General features: G+C 42.3%; 2 protein-coding genes and 1 non-coding gene across 3 annotated transcripts; 2 read left to right on the top strand and 1 right to left on the bottom strand.

Annotated features, from left to right (window-relative positions):
* Positions 1–569: 569 nt before the first annotated feature.
* On the bottom strand, positions 570–14585 carry Card6 (caspase recruitment domain family member 6). Its single transcript, XM_033761310.1, is given in 10 exon segments — positions 570–680; positions 2129–2253; positions 8297–8653; positions 8656–8967; positions 8970–9161; positions 9164–9667; positions 11989–12312; positions 12315–12533; positions 14099–14241; positions 14243–14585. Coding segments are annotated over 10 exon segments (2451 nt in total). The 5' UTR covers positions 14416–14585; the 3' UTR covers positions 570–578.
* Positions 14586–17237: 2652 nt separating this feature from the next.
* Positions 17238–19569, top strand: Rpl37 (ribosomal protein L37). Its single transcript, XM_010633870.3, has 4 exons — positions 17238–17327; positions 17985–18120; positions 18254–18338; positions 19455–19569. The coding sequence occupies exons 1-4, from the start codon at positions 17325–17327 to the stop codon at positions 19522–19524; spliced, it is 294 nt and encodes a 97-aa protein (XP_010632172.1). The 5' UTR covers positions 17238–17324; the 3' UTR covers positions 19525–19569.
* LOC117285534 lies at positions 19300–19376 on the top strand. Its single transcript, XR_004516609.1, has one exon. It is a non-coding gene; the product is annotated as a small nucleolar RNA SNORD72 (small nucleolar RNA).
* Positions 19570–19821: the final 252 nt, after the last annotated feature.

Raw genomic sequence — 19821 nt, 5'->3', positions numbered from 1 at the left:
GAGACAAATCCATTCTTCTCCAAGTGAGGCTGTTTAATAGACCCCATTCCCCGGATTCAAATTATGTATTATCTACACTCAAGGTTGGAATCAATTTATTTATAGTTTGATCCTATCTTACTTTTATATTTTGCCACTTGTTTAGGGACACAACCCTAACAGGTATTTTAATGAAATTCAATTAGGTTTTGTCTGTGTCATGCTAATGACAACAGTCTTTTACTTTCATTGCATCTATCCTTCAGGTTCCTATATGATAAAACTGGTCTGGGTAAGGGACACATTTAACAGGTTTCTGAACCATGCTTTTTAATGTTTCCCTGCCCTCTTACTCTTTGTCCATTGGTGGGATGACTTAGCCTGTGAAGTACTGCCCTGGGAGGACTTGGACCTGGAATGAGAAGGTTTAGACTGGGAGGGCTGGGGCTGAGTAGATTTGTTTGTTTGTTTGTTTGTTTGTTTGTTTGTTTGAGACAGGTCTCACTATGTAGTTGAGACTGACCTGGAACTCACTGTGTAGCCCAGGCTGGTCTCGAATTCACAGTGATCCTCCTGCCTCAGCCTCCTGAGTGCTGGGATTACAGGCGTGCGCCACCATGCCTGGCTAAGGGCTGAGTAGATTTGGATGGAGAGGGGTTAGACTGAGAGGTCTGGAGCTGCGGATTAGTTTTCTGAGATGGCTTAGATTGAGAAGGCACAGGTTGGTAGGGTCTCGGCTGTTAGGGACCTGAGACTGCATTTTCCTGGTTTTTCATGCCTCTTAGAATGACCTCATGCTCTTATCTTTAGTTTCCCTCCCCCCAAAGCCACTGTGGTCCAGAGAAGTTAAACCTAAGTTTCTGTAGGACTGAGCCCATAAAAGGCAACCTGGCCTGTGGTAGGTTAAAAGTAGCCCACTCCTCACAAATAAGCAACAGCCCAGCCCCAAAACAGTAAAAGGACCTTCCTTTCTTTGTTCTCTCTCCCTCTCTCCTCACTCCCTGACCTGCCTTCCTGAATAAAGTCTCCTGTCAGACCTCTCGGTGTGTGGCCTAGTTGTTTGAGCGTCGCTGTGCGTCTTCATTGGTGTCAGAAGTGGATTCCGGGATTGACGGTGCCCTCACTTAGGGTCGGAGGCCCAAAACCCAAAATCCTCTGAGGCTCTGACTGACCCGCCCAATGTCCACGATGATCTTCCCTGACGCCACCCCCGCAAGCAACACCAGCATGGCTGATCCCATCGCCCGCACTCAGGTAAGTTTCCCCCTTGACTGTCTTGGGTGTGGGGGGCTCGGACGCAGTGACCAGGAAAAAGACTTCCATCCAGGATGTGAAGGTACCAGGCCTCATGCCTCCCATCGTGAGCCTCCAGATTCACCGGGACACGTCTGGGACTTGCCTGCTCCACCCTCCACCTCTCTAGGGACACCTTGAGAGGCAGTTCTGCCCTCCTCCTCCAGACCCCGTCTTCATGGTAGAGACATCTCCATCTGGAGTCTGGGTCTCCTATTTAACCAAACCGGTGACTTCCAAATCTCAAGAGACACCTTGGGACTCGGACTTCACCCCACTGTCTCATTCCTGGTCACTATGGGCTCCGGGTCTTCCATACCTACAGACTCTTCCTTGGGGTGCTTGCTCTGAAATCCGGAGGGCTTAGACCTAAAACCTAAATGGCTAATACACCTATCCACTCAAATCTGGCCTCGAGATCAGTTAGACAACCAAAACATGTGGTCACCTAACGGCTCTCTCGAACCTGGTCTGATTCGGGACCTTTATAATTTTTGTGAGCGTCAAGGAAAATGGCCAGAGATTCCACATGTTCAGGGCTTCTCTTATCTCCGCAGCCAATCTTCTCTTTGCTCTACCGCTCAAAAGCAGCCTCCCCTCCCCAAACCTTTAGTGGCTGGGACATCTCTGCTTCCACTACTCTGTTTCAACTCCTCAGACCAGATCGATCCAGCTGATGATCCTCCTCATCTCAGAAACCAGGAAGAGACAAACCCCACCCCTCAACCTCCTCCTCCAGCCCCCTCCTCTCCTCCCACTCCCCGCTTCTCTGCCTCACCTCCCTCTGCTCCACCTTCCTGTCAGACTCCTCTCACCTGCTCCAAATCTTGTTACCTGGCTCGGAACTTCCTCAAACCTGCCACACGATGTCACCCTTGCACAAAGTTGCCGGAATAGAGGGGCTCTTCCAAGTACACACTCCCTTTCCCGTGACAGAACTGGCTCTTATCCAGGTTAGGCTCGGATCCTTCACAGTTAATCCTGCAACGTTCATCAAACAATTTCAGCTTTTGACCCAGTCCTATCAATTAACTTGCCATGATCTTTTTGTTATCCTTATCAATGCTTTAACCCTTGAAGAAGGCAAAAGAGGGCTGGAACAGGCCCGTGCCCATGCTGATCAAGATCATTTGACAAATAACCACCACCCAGTAGGTGCCGCCACCATGCCGGACCACGACCCAGATTGGGATTGCAACTCCAAAATGGATATCGAGGCCCAGGACAGGTACATTAGCTGCTTGCTCCATCGACTATGCAGAGCCACCATGAAATCTGTAAATTATGATAAGCTTAATGTAATCATACAGGACAAAAATGAAAACCCTTCTGCCTTCTTGCAAAGGCTGACTGATAGACTTCGTCATTATACCAATCTGGACCCTGAGTCTGTTGATGGCCAGTGGCTGGTCATGATGCATTTTTTCTCTCAAAGCTACCCTGACATTAGACTTAAATTAAAAAAGCTTAAGAAGGGACCCCTAACTCCTCCTTCTGAGGTTCTGAACATGGCATTTAAGGCCTACCACAGCTGTAATGATCTCAAGATAAAAAAGTACCAATTACTAGCACAGGCCATCAATCCTACCATGCCACAATGGCCTCATAACAAGGGACCCTTTCATAAGGGACCCTCTCACCCACCAGGACCTTGCTTCTGCTGATGTGATCAGGAGGGACACTGGGCCAAGGAATGCCCAAACCCCAGGCCTCTCACAAAGCCCTGCCCTAAGTGCAAACAGAAGGGACATTGGGTTTTGACTGCCCCCTGACGTCCACCCGTCATCGGGCCACCAGCCCTACCGTTCTCCCAAATGGCCTCATCGGTCTTGCAATGGCAGATCTATGAAGATGCCCTGGCCTATCTGGCCCAATGCAGATTACCGTCAGGAGCCCAGCATGACTTTCATCATGACAGGTAAGATTATCACCTTTCTACTCGACACCGGTGCTAGTTTTTCTGTACTGTGAGAATATTGGGGACCCACCTCCCTGTCTCAGACCTCTATTGTTGGGGCAGAAGGTAAAAAACAATGCCCTTGACATACTCCTCTCCTGTCACGCACAATTGGTGATTTCTCATTTCCTCACTCCTTGCTTGTCCTCCCTTCCTGCCCCATTCCCCTATTGGATGGGGACATCCAGTCCAAAATTGACACCTCTATCCATTTCACCATCCGGGGCCCCTCCAGCACTCCAACGTCTTCCCTTTACCTTTTGTTGTCACAAACTATCAAACCCCAGAATCCCTCATCCAAATGGCCTATCAACCCTGGCCTAGTAAATCCTCAGGTGTGGTACATTCAATTTCCTTCAGTGGCCAAATGCCCTCCAGTTAAGATTTTCCTTAAAAACCCTACAAACTTTCCAACTCAGGCTCAGTAGCCCCTCCTTCATTCTAGCTTGGATGGATTGGCTCTGATCACCAAAAATTTATTAAAAAAGGGATTTTTAAGGCCTACCAATTCCCCATACAATACAACCATCTTAGCAGTCAGAAAGCCTAATGGGACATATCGGCTAATTCAGGACCTCTGATCATCAATTCAGCTGTTGTTCCAATCCACCCCACTGTCCCCAATCCATATACCCTCCTGTTTTCTATCCTGTCTAACAGTACTTATTTCTCAGTGCTGCATTTAAAGGATGCCTTTTTTCTATCCCATTACATCCTGATTCACAAGACCTCTTTGCTTTCACATGGACAGATCCCCACACCCAAACTTCTACCCAACTAACCTGGACAGTCCTTCCTCAGGGATTTCGAGACAGCCCCCATCTGTTTGGCCAAATCCTAGCTCAGGATCTGTCTTTTCTACAGCTCCACAGCTCACAGTGTATCCAAAATGTAGATGATCTCCTTCTTTGCACCCCTTCATTAACTACACTTCAACAAGATACCTATACACTCTTAAATTTCATCTCAGAAAAGGGATACCGGGTCTTGCCAACCAAAGTTCAGCTCTTTAAACAACAGGTCATATATTTAGGGGTGTCTCTATCACCTGGCTTTAAATCTATTACAGTCAATGATACTTTTAATACCAAGACAACCACTGATATCCTGAGTCTTCTTCTACTGATGCTCTTGGGTTCTGTCTTTGGGATTGGATTGGCCACAGCAGCCCCTTCCAAGTATAACTTTACTTCTAGGCGTTTGCTCATATTGACTTATTACCTCATAATCTCATTCATTGCCATTGATAATTGTTGGAGCCAATTGGCTCCTTTCCTGCTTCTGTTTTCTCTCCTAAACCTTACCCAAGCCAATGGATTTTCATCATGTACCTTGACTCACTCCCAGCCTAACTCAGCCCTCCTTCAGACCCAGACAGGATCTCCAGATATTACTTTCCTGGTTACTTTATGTCAGTTATTTAACCAAACCCTGACAAATTCCTGCCACCCTTCAGACTGGCCCACAGCTGATTTCTGCCACCCTTTCCATGTTTAACTATGCCCCGCCACTGGCTCCACACACTACCATTCACGCGGCCAATACCACTGTGCCTCTTGGGGCTGTGAGTCCTTGGCTCCATGGAAGCCAGCACAATCAGATCAACACATCTGTCTCTCCTCTACATTGTTAGAAGATCCTCAGCCCTTAATTTCAACGTCACAGTCAAAGATTCCACTGATCTATCACGGCAATCTGGAAGGACGTTGGTCTCAGGCTCTATGTAACAGGGACAGATCCAGGTTTGGAGTTCACCATCACCTGAAGGCCTTGGATACCTGGGACTGCTCCACCCCATCCATTATCCAGATTGTACATGATGTTTCATCAGAACTCCACCACTTGGACCAATCCCCAGCCCAATTCTAAGTCAACCCAGATTGGATAGAACAAAAATTATCACTCTGGGTTTTTAAATCTCTCCAGAAGACCTTCTTCTGGTTATCTGACACCTCCTACTGCTATAAAGGCTGCTGGATAGGACGCAGCATCCGTGGGCTACTATTTATCACCCCACAGGCTTGGCCCCTTCCCTGGAATCATTCATTCCACCCAGCAATGGGCCCAATACAAATTATAGGCCAAAATTTTCATTTAATCACCCAGGCCCCAGTGTGGCTCAGTCTTACAGGAGACATCACCATACCAGGGATTCTAATATCTAATTGTGCCAATGTCACCCATTTATCCTTAAACAGCTCCCTCTCCAACATAACCATACTGTGAAGAACAACTGTCTTGTCGGGAATTAATACCTCTTGGAATGCTCTCTGCACTCCAGTCCTGTTGGGCTCCGATTTTAATACCAGGAAATGAAGTAGTCCCCATCCCCATAACTAGGATGGCCTGAGCCTGACAAAATAGATCATTACAGGTGGCCATTATGCTCCTCACAGCAGCATTGGACATAACAGTAGGTATGGTTACAGGAACTGCAGGATTGTCTCAGTTTGATGTCCAAGGAAAACAACTGACAGAACATGAAGAAGACATTACCCAACTTTCTAAGGCGATCCTTGCACTCCAACAACAGATCAATTCACTCTCCCAGGTGGTCCTGAAGAACAGATGAGGCCTCTACCTCTTATTTGCAGAAAAAGGAGGACTTTGTTTAGCTATCCAGGAAAACTGTTTCTTCTTTGTTAACCAATCAGAAGTGGTAACCGACCAAATCCGACGACTTTAGGAAAGCCTGGAATGGTGATGCAGGGAGCTTGAGTTAGAGACTAATAGGGAACTAACTAGCTGGTTCAGCAATCCTCTACTAACCTCTTTACTTCTCTTTATAACCCCTCTATTGGTTACCCTTACTCTGTTGGCAGCTGCCCCCTGTTCTCCAGTTTATTCAATCCCAGGTCAGCCACCTCTCTGTTCAAGTCTCCGGACAGATAGCTCACGAGCAGATACTTCAGGAAGGAAACCTAAACGAGTCCGCCATGTTTACATGGCAGCCAACCGATCAACCATAGCGCAGATCTCAGCTCAGTTTGAACACTTCCTGAATGATCTATAGATTGATATTCTCTGGTTTGCTCCCCACCCTTGTCCTGTTACCTGCATAGCCAACTGGGTCACTAACGTGTGGCTCCAAGGAACCTTATTAGATTTTACCCCAACTGAAATCATAACCTTTACTTTTTTACTCTATTAACCCTCCAACCTAGACCACAGCCCCAGGATATTCCTTTAGACTAAAAGATGCCCTCAGGACACGCATTCTGTCCCAAAACACAGGGTCCAAAACTTTTCAGGCTCCTCACCCAAAATTTCCTCCCATATGATTGGGCTTTAATAGCTTGCCTTACATATCCTCCTCAACACTGTATCTATTGTACACAGGAGGTCATCTCTGTCCTAAGGGGCCCAGCAAGAAGGGAATATAAGACCCTACTCCCATGGCACCCAGTTTTCATCAGGAAGATTGTGGATATTCCTCCAACCCCTCTGAGAACTGTCAAATGTCCACACTAGTTCCATTAAAGCCTGATTGGCCCCAGTAAGTGCCTGGCACCTCCTGGTTTCCCTCAGGCTCAGGTATTTCTCTCCTGGTCCACCTGTTCTGCCATGAGCACGCCTTTCCTAACGGGTGTACTCTAGAAGATCCCCTTCAGTCAGAAAATGGCCTTTATTATGTTCCCAACCTCTTTGTACTAGCCTTTCTAGACAGTATAGAAGGTTGACCACTACCTTGGGTCATCACCAAGATCTTCCGAGATGGGCTACGCAGGGCTTGTGAAGATCGGATAGGGACCTGGGTATGACAACATTGGGAGGCCAGATGTGGGCCTTATATAAATTATCTTCTACCCTTCTCTCCTCCCTAACTGACTTGTGTGCTTGGACTCTTTTCAGGGAGCACTACCAACAATTTCAGTGGAAGTGCTAATGCTGTCAACAATTCCACGTTCATAAAGGACAACGGCAGCCAGCCGTGCCCCATGCCTGCCCCCAGACAGCTTTGTTGGCCCAGCGTCAGCAGGAAGTAGTTATAGAAGACTGATGTACCGCCCCTTTTCCCTGGCGAATAACATGTGCTGGCTGCTGTCTCCATCTAAACCAAAGAGCGGGGAATGTTAGAGACCTGACACCGCCATCATAGGCTGCATTTTCCTGGTTCTTCATGCCTCTTAGAATGACCTCATGCTCTTATCTTTAGTTTCCCTCCCCGCAAGGCCACAGCGGTCCAGAGAAGTTAAACCTAAGTTTCTGTAGGACTGAGCCCATAAAAGGCAACCTGGCCTGTGGTAGGTTAAAAGTAGCCCATTCCTCATAAATAAGCAATAGCCCAGCCACAAAACAATAGAAGGACCTTCCTTTCTTTGTTCTCTCTCCCTCTCTCCTCTGTCCCTGACCTGCCTTCCCGAATAAAGTCTCCTGTCAGACCTCTTGGTGTGTGGCCTAGTTGTTGAGTGTCGCTGTGCCTCTTCATAGGCTAGAAGCGCTTGACCTGGGAAGGCACAGGCTGATGGGATTTGGACACAGAAAAGGATCCTGTTTGGAAAACTGGATTTGAAGATCTACCTTGTGTTATCAGTTCCTTTTTGCAAAGTAGGTCTTACTAATGTTTTCATATCTCCTGTGGTCTGAAAGGATTGAGGTTTAAGATTTGTAATAAAGGATGTTGGTCTCATAAATTCTCCAGTTGCTATAGCTAGCTGTGTTCCCAAGGCACAGGACTGCCTGGGCTGTAACTTCCCTACTGCTTCTGCCAGCTGTGAACCCAGAGAATGTGAGTGGCCGACTAGGGAGACCACAGGCCCAGACATTTTGAGAGTGCCTATTGTTTGTGGTCTCTCAGGACAGGTCCATCCATGCTAAAAAATCGGTCTTGGTGTTCACCAAATGTTCCATTCAAATGATTTCCCCAAGACATTCTTGAAAATCCCATGCATCTTTTATCAGAATAAAATCTCTGGGGTTGAAAGTATTGAATACCAAATTGTTTACCTCTGCTATGATCCCTTATATTCTGAAAGGGAGAGGGACAGAACCACATGGACCTCTGTCCCGACCTGAAGTGGAAGCCCATAACCCAAGGGGCTTTCAAGAAAGCATGACTAAATTTACCTTCAATTGGTAAGAGGGAGGATTTTTGTAGATGAGGCATTTATGCTGGAGTGTGGTGAAAATTCTGAAAATTATGGCTGACTTCACATCTATCCCTGGACTCCCTTGTAGGTATTATCCCTGGAGCTTGGCTTTCAGATGAGCTTTTTGGCTAACTATGCCTTTGTTGTCCATCACCTTTAGCTGTACCAGATGTATTTTCACTAGAGGAAACTTTCATTCCTTGAGCATTCTCAAAGTCTTTGTCCATTTGAATCCCCAACTCCCTGGCGAGGGAGGCCATGTCCTCCACAGACAAATTTCTGAGTGAAGAAGACATCAATCACTTCCTGGAAGGCACCTTGAAGCCCTCCATGTACTCCTTCTATTCCCAGGTTCCTCTGCCTCCCAGAAGAGTAGCTGTGATGGCTTCAATTTCAGGATCCTCTGGAAAATCTGAGCCTCTTCAGTCTTTCTGGCTTGGGGACTGAGGACAAAGTAGCATCTTTCAATGGCAGCTTCTCCTAGAAACATTATCAAGCCCCATTCCTTCTCACCTAAGCACTCAGTAAAAAAGAATACAGCTGAGGAAACTTATATCAAAAAATCAAACTGTGTCTATAAGTTTTCAAGATCTCCATGAAGGTTGGCCATAGCCAAAGGCTTTGGGAAAAATTAGGGCTTTTGTTTAGATCATCAGGGAAACACCATGTTATCTCAACCAGGCCATCAGAGATTTGCTGAGGAAGCACCAGACCAGAAAAATCCTGATGGAGAAAGATTTTGTGTGATTCCTCTTGGGCAGGACTAAGCAGTATGTTGAGGATTCTGGACGTGGAGAAGCTACAGTGTCCCAGACGCACAAAAGAGATAACAGGCATCTTCAGAGACTCAGAAACTGTTTTGCATTCCCTGTGGGCCTTCTTGAGGACTGTGTTGACTTCTCCTTCACAATGTCCTTCATGGCCCCTAGCATTAAGATGCTTTTGTTATTTTCAGCATCTGGAAGTAGCAAAGGAAGAGCAAATTGGCACTGATACATATTTGGCATCCCTTCACATCGAAAAGAGCTATCTGAACATAGCATGCAAACACAAAGGACATCGAGGGGATGAATGATTTGTATGTCTTGAATTTCCAAGTTTTCCATTCCAATCAGTAATTCCTCTTTGATGTTTTCATCCAGAATCTGGTGCCTGAAGATTGAATCTCTGGCCATCATATCCAGTGCTTGAACTTTCATCAGCAAATTCCAGCCCAAGTCTCCTGGAGTCTCAGGTGTCCACCTGTATCCTCGGTCTAAAGCAAATTGTTTAACAAAATCTGGCAGAAGCGTTCTGCTTCTCTCCGTATTCAAACAGCACAGGACATCTTTAAATACTTTTTTTCTTTCTGAAAAGTAAAAGAAAGTGAATATCATGTTCAGAATGTAAGTGTTTTTCACTGACTTTTAAAATTAAATAAGTAACTGACAAATAGTACTACAAAAAAAAAAAAGGTCTAATTTCTTAACCTTTCCTGTTCCATTTCCCTTTCCAAATATGTCAGTATGGTAAGTATGTTTCCTTCCCATCCTGAGTGCACAAGTATGCATGCATATATTAAAATATATAGTTTTACTTGATACTATTTTATTTTTAGAAAAATTATAGAATACTAAACAAATGGTTCAACTTCTTTTCACTTAATAATATTTCTTGCAAACTTTTCAAAATCAACATAAATAGAAATCTTCCTGAATGATTTTAGCCATTTCATGATACTCCATGGCTTGGATAGACTAGTATCACTTAGATATTTAAATTTTTTAAAAATTAATTTTATTGGTATATTTTAGGTATACAATATAATGACATTTATAGTTGGAAATTTGCATCTTTACATAATCTATCTTTGTTCTTATTTTTCCCCATTTCCCTCCCCTCACTTCAACCTCTCCATCACTCCCTATTTACAAAGTCTTTGTTTCCATTTTTTATCCAGAGTGGATTATAAATCCTCATAATTTGGGATGAATGTGAGATGGCAGTTACATTTTCATTCTCTACTCAGAATTCAGTGGTGTTTATTTTCCCAGACAATATGAATGAAAATTTTCTTATTTTTTGAATTGTCATTAAGAAATATCCAATTACAAAATACTTTGCTAATATAAATGTTTTCATCAAGATGGTAATATGAGATTATTGGGGATTTAGCTCTGTGGCATGCACCTGCCTTGCAAGAGCAAGGTCCTGAGTTCAATCCCTGGTACCAAACAAATAAACAAACAAAACAAGATGGTAATATGAAACCAGGCGTGTTAGTATCCCAGTATTCCAGAACCTGGGAGGGAGAGGTAGGAATTGCAAGTTGAAGGTCAGCCTGGACTACATAGTGTGATCATGCCTCAAAAACAAACAAACAAAAAACAATGAATAGAAAAGATTGAGATATGTAATAATACTTCGAGGTTCTTAATTATTCACTATATGCTTCTCTACTAGGTGTTTCCACTTCAGCGGTTAGAACTATAATCCGAATGTTTTCTGGCCAAAATGGCACTAAAATGACTAAAGTGGTTTGACTTGAGGAACAGATGGTACCTCCTAAAATTAATGGCTTGAAACTCTTTACATGTGTGATGGAAGGTGGCTGCAGAAATTTATCAGCTGATAGTCACTATCTGCTTTTGCTTTTTTTTTTAGTAGGTCCTCTGTATCCAAAGATATCAATCTACATCTGCAGATTCAGCCAACTGCAGGTCAAAAATATTTGAAAAAAACTGTGTCTGTACTTAACATGTATATTATTTTTGTCATTATTTCCTAAGCAATACAATATAACAACTATTTACATATATACTACTTTGGGTACTATAAGTAATCTAGAAATGACTTACAGTATGGAAAAGATGGAGAGAAGATGGTTAACCAGGACAGCAGAGCAGTTGGATGAGAGCACTTCTAATGTTCTGTAGCACAATAGGATAACTGTGGTGGAAAAAAATTAACAGAGCATTTCAAAGAGCTAGTACAGAGGAGTTTGATGTTCCCAACACAAAGAAAACACATGTCTGAGGACTGGGGATTTAGCTAGCTTAGTGGTACTGCCACCAGCCTCGCAAGCGCAAGATCCCAAGTATGATCCCTGCCACCCACCCCCGCAAAAAAAGACGTGTTTGACAACAGATATAGCACCCTGATCAGCTCACCCATTATACATGTATCAAAATGTCACTGTGAACCCCATAAATATGTAACTTGTTAATTACAAATAAAAATGTTTAAAATAGTAATACTAAAATATACAGGAAGAAGTGCACAGGTTATATGCAGATACCATAGCTACACAAAGGACTTGAACATCCACAGACTTTGGAATCCAAGGGGAGTCCAGGATTCATCTTCCTTGGATACAGAAGCACAACAATATGGTCCACCATTTCCAAAGTCCTGGGTGTTCCTTTAGATCAACACCCATCTCTAAGACATTCCAAATCAAGAGATGTTAAAGGAATTTCTGATTCACTGATTTTCTGCTGATAGCTGTGTCCTATCATCCCGTCCCCATTAGATCATGGCAAGCTTATTAATTTTTTTTTTTGGTACCAGGGATCGAACTTGGATCCTTATGCTTGCGAGGCAGGCAGCAGAATCACTGAGCTAAATCCCCGGCCCATGCTTATTAATTTTTGATAAGTTGTTGCCTAACAATGCACATTGTATACATACCTTCCATACATTTCTCTTCCTCCTCCAGTGAAATGTTGGTTTCTAAATCCTTATAATTCTGTTCTTCATCAGAGAAGCCTGTGGTTTTAATACTTAAAGAGTCTTCTACACCACTATATACAATGCGATCTGTATCATTATAATCTTCCTCTTCCTCCTCTGCATCTTTACAGTATCCAAAATATTCTTGATATTCCTCTTTGCTTAAGTATAAAGAATCACCTGGCTCCTCATATCTTTGTCCATCCCTCAAGTATGTAACAGTTGCTGGAATTTCACATTCAGCTTACTCAAATGAATATAGTAATGTGACTTTTGGTGTGGCATTTGCTTTCTATTGTTTCTGGAGAACAAAACAGTTTGCCTAAGACTCGTGTTCTTGTCCCTGGAAAGCTCAGAGCTTTTCAAGTTTAAGTGTTCTTTCTCTATGGAGGACAGAGTGATCTCAAGATTCTCAGGTTTTTTCTTTCCAGGAGAAGAAATATCTTCTGAATTCTTGCTTAGTTCCTCAGACTGAAAAGCTGTTACATTCTGTTTTAAAAATTCTGAAAAGAACAAGATTTGGTTATTTGTTTTCCCACAAATAATAAAAAGAAAATGTACATTGAGTGTTAAATCCTCAAAAATATCACCTCTGCTTTTTTATTTAAAACAGGATTTCACTATATTACCACCAATTCTAAGTCTACATAATCCATACTTCTGACTCTACCTTCCAAGAAGCTCAAGCTATAAGCCTAAAATCCCTCTTGTTTGTCTCACTGGAAGATAAGAATACCTATTGCCTCCTATCTAATTTGTATGGCAAAAAGTCAACTGTCAGAACTATTTCCCACAGAAAAAAATCAGATGGTACAACGCCTTGCTCAAAAGTTTGTCTCTCATAGAAACTTCACAGGATAAATGAAAGAGAAATTTTGAATCTTACAAAGTATTTAGTTGTGAACTTACTGTGATCCTCAAGTCAGATTTCCTGGGACCATTTTTAGTGAAATCTGCTCTAAGTAGCTCCTAATTCATAAACAAAGAGCTGTAATTTAGAATAGTACACCCTAGATATAATAAAGCCTATTTTTATAAGCATATTATTTTGTCCAACACTAGGTATCATTAAGATTCCCTTTTCAGAGGCCAGGCGTAGTGGCACATGCCTGTAATCCCAGCACTCAGGAGGCTGAGGCAGGAGGATCACTATGCGCTTGAGAACAGCCTGGACTACATAGTGAGTTCCAGGTCAGTCTCAACTGCATAGTGAGACCCTGCCTCAAAAAAAAAAAAAAAAAAAAAAAAAAAAAAAAAAAAGATTTGCTTTTAAATCAGAATACCTACCCCTTTAATCTCCCTTAAATTCTGAGTATCTTTTAAATTCCATTTTTAAAAAAGAGCTACCACTGCCTCTAGTGGTAATTTCCACAATTCTAAGCAATACTTTCTGAAATAATCACTCCCTCTTCTGCTTCTAGTTATTTTTGAACCATCTAAGAGTTAGCATTTGTATACATATCAAAATAGCAAGCACAGCCGACTTTGAAATGAAAAGGGTTTAATGTAATGAATATGCCAATATCATGGATCGGATCTTTATACATTGTATACATATTGAAATATCACACTGAGCCCCATAAATATGTATAATTATTATGTATCAATTAAAATATGGTAGGTAAACAATATTTTTAAAATGAATTAGTATTTAAATTTCTCCTGAAATTAATAATCAGCCATCTAGGTATGCTAAAAATTATTTTTCCTATATTTTCAGAATGGCTATCTTAATGAAAGATGCTGGTTGAGGTTTTGCAATTGTTAATATCCGTGAATTTACTTATTTGAAAAAAAAGAAACTCAATTATGCCATTATTAACACTATTGTCTTTCCTACTACAGAAGTTCAGGCTGTCACTACCAGAACAATGAGAACTTTATTGTAGCACTAAAAGAACTGAAAATTTTGGTACAGTCTGAACAATTTACCAACCCCCCTAAACAATGTTCCCTGCTTTGGAAATGCTGCACACCTCCCTATTTGATATTTTCGTGAAAATTACCTCTGGGAAAAAAGACAGACAGACCTCTTTCATAACCCCCAAACCATAAACATTCAACTTACCATTACTTAAGCCCCAAGTGGCAGCAGACTCTGGAATAGTACTAAATAAGCATCAGAGAAAATTCTGACAGCTCACCTCTCCCTTCTTCTGTACTAAAATTAATGGCCTCTGACTTTTCTTCAGGGGATCCACAACTCTGTCTAGTCTCATACTCATCCTCAGAAATCAACCTCTGAGAGGTTAACTTCTCTAAAATAGTATCAGGATCTTGTTGGAGGATTTTAAGCAACTTTTTTTGTTGCTTTTCTAGGGTCTCTGAGGGAGCACTCCCCATAGCCATTGTTTCTGTTTCCTCAAAACCAGGAAATGAAGTCATTCTGATAGATGGACAAATAAGAGGGGGGAAAATATTGAAACCAACAAGTTGAAATGGAGCTTTAAAAATCAGGATGCTCTACCAAGGAATAAAGTTCATGCCTGTAATTCTAGCACTCTAGGAGGCTGAGACAGGAAGAAGAGGATGATAGTTTAGCAATAATAGAGATCCTGTCTCAAGATTTAAAAAAAGGAATCCCTAGTACCACAAAACAAAACAAAAAACCAAGTTCTTTCTCAGCTTCCTTGTGCTGGAGAAACTTCTACCCCAGTCCTGGTGCCAAGGAAGTTTCAACAGAATCAATCAGACTTTCAACATTTTTCTGGGCCTGCCGGTGCACCAAAGCTTGGCTGAACCATTGTACATATATTGGTTTTTGCTCTACCCCTATGAAAGTGTTTCTGTGCTTTGAGGAGGGGGCACAGAATAACTACCCTCACATTTCAGTCAAATCATGAATACTTTTTCTGTTTGTTTTTTTTAAATTTTTCTGTTTTTAACAGCCTCTTGGTAGTGGGTGGGTAAAGGAAAATACATTAGTGGGGCTCTAAATTCAGAGTGTTGGCCAAGTTCCTGGTAACAGACAGTGTCAATGATACATAATGTTGGAAGTGGTAGATGCCAATGCACACAGTATGGAAATCCATCCCTGAGCACTCTGTGCTCTGGGTTCCCTACGGATTATTTATCTCTGGTTCCTTAGGTATCTTCTTCCTTTCCTTCTTTCTTTTCTTTTTCTTTCTTTCTTTCTCCTCCTCCTCTTCTTGTTTTCTTCCTCTTTTCTTCCTCCTCCTCTTCTTATTCCTCTTCCTCCTCCTCCTTCCTTTTTTGTCCTACCCTTTCTACGTTGATTCCATTTCTCCAGACTGTATAGTAGACAGAAAAAATATAATTGTCTTAACCTCCGCAATCTGTGAATATATTAGGTTATGTGGAAAATGACAACAAAGGTTGCAGATAGAATTCAGGGTGCTAATTAGCTGGCTTTGAGATAAAGAAATTATGTACAAAAAAGGGAGATGAAGAGACAGATGGGAGAGGAAGGGAAAGAAAAAGGAATTAAAAAAAGGAATTAAGATGTACTAGGTACACACACCAATTCCCCAAAAGGAATATAAATATCACATAGTACAAACATATACTAATAAAAAATAAACATTTACTGCCCCCCCCGAAATTACCTAGGTAGGTCCAGTATAATCATAAGGGAACTTAGAAGAGGGAAAGGTAGACATGGTGAGGGCACACCTGTAATCCCAGCACTTGGGAGGCTGAGGAACATTGAGAATTTGAGGGCTGCCTGAACTGCATAAGACTATCTAAAAAAAATTAAAAAATAAAAAAAAAAAACAAGAGGGAGGCAGGCAGAAGAGTAAAGCAATGTGAGAAAGACTTTGAAAGGGGAAATAAACAATAAATCAAAGTTTGAGCCTTTTTATACTGTGAAAAAGGCAAGATAACAGGATCTCTCTCACAGACTTCAAAATGGAAGCCAGTCCTATCAACATTTTTTCTTGCTGTGCTAGTGAACCCAGAGCCTAATGCACTTGAAAATTTGAAAGTTAAGCAAGCACTATACCACAGAGCTACAGTTTTAGTACAGTAAAACCCTTCTTGTGCTTACAACCACTGGAACGTTTATATATTTGTTTTTTGTGTAAGAACATTTACCATGAGTTCCACTCTCAACAGATTGAGGTGTGCAATACAGTATGTTAATTATAGGTATAATATTATACTTCAGATCACTAGAATTCATTAATTTTCCATAGTAAAAACTTTATGCCTATTTAGTAAAGCTGTGTTGTTTTCGGCCACTAAATTTGTGACAACTTGTTATCACAGCAACACAAAAACTGATACAGTACCTAATCCAGAAAGTCTGTCTAATCACTCAAATTTCTGCTTTCTCTTCCTCTCCCATGCCTAACCTACCATTTGCACGAGGACAGAATTATATCCTACTCCCACTCCCTGCTCTTATGAAAGACCCTACTACTTATTGGGCACCAATGAATTGTGGAAGTGTCAAAATCGAACCTGATTCCTTGTGTTCATCTTGCTCTGCAGGCTATCAATTTGCTGCAGCTGCGTGTGACGGGCCAGGTATTCTCAAATTTGCTTCAGAAATAAGCAAATTATATACTTATGCTTGAATTGTTTTTGCAAGGGTTGGGGCTTTGTCGGATAAAGGTTACAAATCGAAGTTGTCTGGGCACTACCAATTTCAAAACTATCCACAGAGGGTTGTTTTTTGTCTGTTAGCATCTCTTCCAGGTCCTACCCTAACCCGTTGTCACATTTCCTGCCTGTACGGTATTAGAAATTGTATAAAACAAATTCCCTGTGTGACTCCCCAGCACAACAAAATTTGAGGTTAAACAATTGGCCTCTACACTCTCCCAGTATAAAAACTACTTTCTCTCTCCCTTGGCATTACGCTCAGCCCTGGAAGGCCACCCCGGCTCTCTGCACTCCGAAGCCCTCTCTCAGGGACGCCAGTCAGCCCAGAGCCTCACGACACGCACGCCTGAGCGCCGTGCTGGAGCGTGTGGCCCGAACTGGGCCAGCCCGCACTCCAGATTCTGGAATCAACGTTGCAGCATCAGGTCCCGCCGACCGATAACGTGGGGAACCTGCCAGTGGAAGCAGGAGCAGTGAGCGAAAAGCCTCAACAGTGCCCAGAAGCCGTTCGGAAGTCAGGCTGGTAGGGATAGCGCACGCCCATCACCATTGGATCTCCCGGGATCTGCAGTCTCCTCTTGACCCCACCCACATTGTCGCGACGGACGCTTGAGAATGATGCACCGCGCCCTGCAGGAAGTAGTTCCCTGGGCGGAAGCTTCTAAGCGCGTTATAGCGGAAGTGCTTTCTCTTCCGGTCTCTTTGGTCTAGGCGGCACAAGCGAGATGGTGAGTTGTTTGCAGGGTCTCTCCGAATCTGTTTCCATCCTCTTTCTTTGTGGTATGCTGCATGTTATCCGTGGGGAACCAGCAAGGTTTCGAATAAGGGAAGCTGGCGGGAAAGAAAGGAGCATGCGATGACCCACAAGAGCCAGAAGAATAACTCCTAGGTGGTGGGCCCAGCCACAGTCTTGGAGCTGAATCTTCACTAGGCTCCTTCCGTTTTGTGGGGCTCACGCAGCTCTGCTTCGGATAGGAGACTGAGGGACGAAGTCTGAGAGAGCATTTGGCTCTGTAACAGAGGAATTGATGGTGGTTCCTGACAAGAGCCCTCGGGTTTTGGGGTAGGCACATTCTTTGGTCTCTGGTATTGTATTTCTTTAGAAAATATATATACACAAACACACACACATAGTCGAATTGGGGATGTTGGCTGTCATGTAATCCTGGCAGAACACTGCAGCTCTCATCAGAGGAGGGCTTCGGATAACGTGATGTAGTTATCGTAGTACTCTGTAACTTGGCAGGTACGAAGAATTAGAAACTTGACCAGTTTTGGCTCTTGTAATTGCCTTTAAATCTTACCAATAGATGGTTTCCCAGAAAACGTCGCAATGCGTATTGAAATTTCTAGGTTTCAGAATTGTTTATCCTTCTAATTTGTAGACGAAGGGAACGTCATCGTTTGGAAAGCGTCGTAATAAGACGCACACGTTATGCCGCCGCTGTGGCTCTAAGGCCTACCACCTTCAGAAGTCGACGTGTGGCAAATGTGGCTACCCTGCCAAGCGCAAGAGAAAGTGTAAGTGTTAATTATGAAGCCGGCTAAAGATTTTCATTGCACTTAAGTGGGTACGTGGCATAAAACGAAGTGCTGTTAAATCGGCCAATGAGTGAGTAGGGAGAAAAATTTTATTTGGAATTTTGTGTTTTAGATAACTGGAGTGCAAAGGCTAAAAGGCGAAATACCACCGGAACTGGGAGAATGAGGCACCTAAAAATTGTGTATCGCAGATTCAGGTACAGCTTTTGTGATTCAATATAATGGGTCCTAAGGGCTTGGATGAGAACCTTTATGTTTATTTGTGCTAAATTATTCTGATGATGAGTAGGAACGAGGCGTTGGAAGCTATTTTTTAAAATCAGTAAATAATAATATGAATTAAATATCTGAGACAATATTTGGGCTATATTCCTCAAAATGTTGACACTGCACCTAACTAATTTGTACCCAAATTTGTTGATATGGTGTTGCAGAAATAAGGAAAGGGGTCAGTCATTGATTGAACCTTTATTGGTGAGCTGACATTTTACTAATTGCCTTTGTAAGTATATACCTTAGAGTCCTATTCAAAGTTTGGGCCCTAGGGTTTCTTAAGAATTCAACAATACCAGTGCCCAAAATGTAGTTGCATTTTTCCAGTGCTTTGTATATTAATTACTCTGATGAGATTGAAAAAATGAAACAGGTTTTACTAAAGCCAGTACTTCCGTTACTGTGTTGTTTCAGAAATTCTGAAGTAAAGAATTATCAAGAAGCCTCTACCTAATTCTCAGCATGGAATTTTAAATGGTCACAAGGCTTACCATGATCAAATGACATTTAATTTTTTTATGGTCATTATGTGGACTTAGTGTGGAATAGTTTGCTAGTGTAATGTAAAAGCTGAGACCATGAACTTAGGCTTGATTAACCTGTTTCTCAATTCACTGATGTTCAAAAGGGTAAATACATCTCTGTTAGAATATTAATTGAAGTATAATGCTCTTATTTAAGCAGTTAAAATGCCTGCTATTTAAGTCTTGTTTTTCCTTTGGTAAGGGAAGATTGCTAGGATCTGTCTATCCCTTATAAGGAACCATTTTCACAAATAGCCACGTTTCTCAGCCACCAGTAGGCAGATAATGACTGACAGATATAGCTGAGTAAGCTACTGAGGCATGAAATTGCAAACTATGATCTTAGGCAGAATGAAATAATGGCTTATCTGTGATGTAAAAATAAATGTCTGAACATATGAATGCAACAATGATTTTCGTATTTTACTGAGATAAGCTCATTCAGATGCTTAACAAAAAGAGAAGGTGTGTATGTATTTGTTGCTAAAGAAACTTCTTGTCTTTAACTTGTTACAGGCATGGATTCCGTGAAGGAACAACGCCTAAACCCAAGAGAGCAGCTGTTGCAGCATCCAGTTCATCTTGAGGATTTCAACAGTTATCAAAATAAATGCTTTGGTTTTAAAAGATACATATCTGGTGTACAAAGGTATTTTGAATTATTAGGGTAATAATTTCAGTGAATTAACTGGTTTGAAGAGTGGGACATTAGATGTACTCATTCGGTTAAGTGGCTGGTTTGTTGGAGACAGGGTCTCATTATGTAGTTCAGGCAGACCTTGAACCTTAGTCTTCCTGCCTCAGCCTCCAAAGTGCTGGGTTAACAGTTGCACCTGTTGTTTTGAAACATTCTTTTAGTGTGTAAGCTGCTAGAGTGCAATGT

The sequence above is a fragment of the Fukomys damarensis genome, unplaced genomic scaffold (assembly GCF_012274545.1).
Source record: "Fukomys damarensis isolate Sample0158 unplaced genomic scaffold, DMR_v1.0_HiC HiC_scaffold_1, whole genome shotgun sequence".
Classification (NCBI taxonomy): domain Eukaryota; kingdom Metazoa; phylum Chordata; class Mammalia; order Rodentia; family Bathyergidae; genus Fukomys; species Fukomys damarensis.
This window is presented reverse-complemented; position numbering and strand designations above follow the sequence as displayed.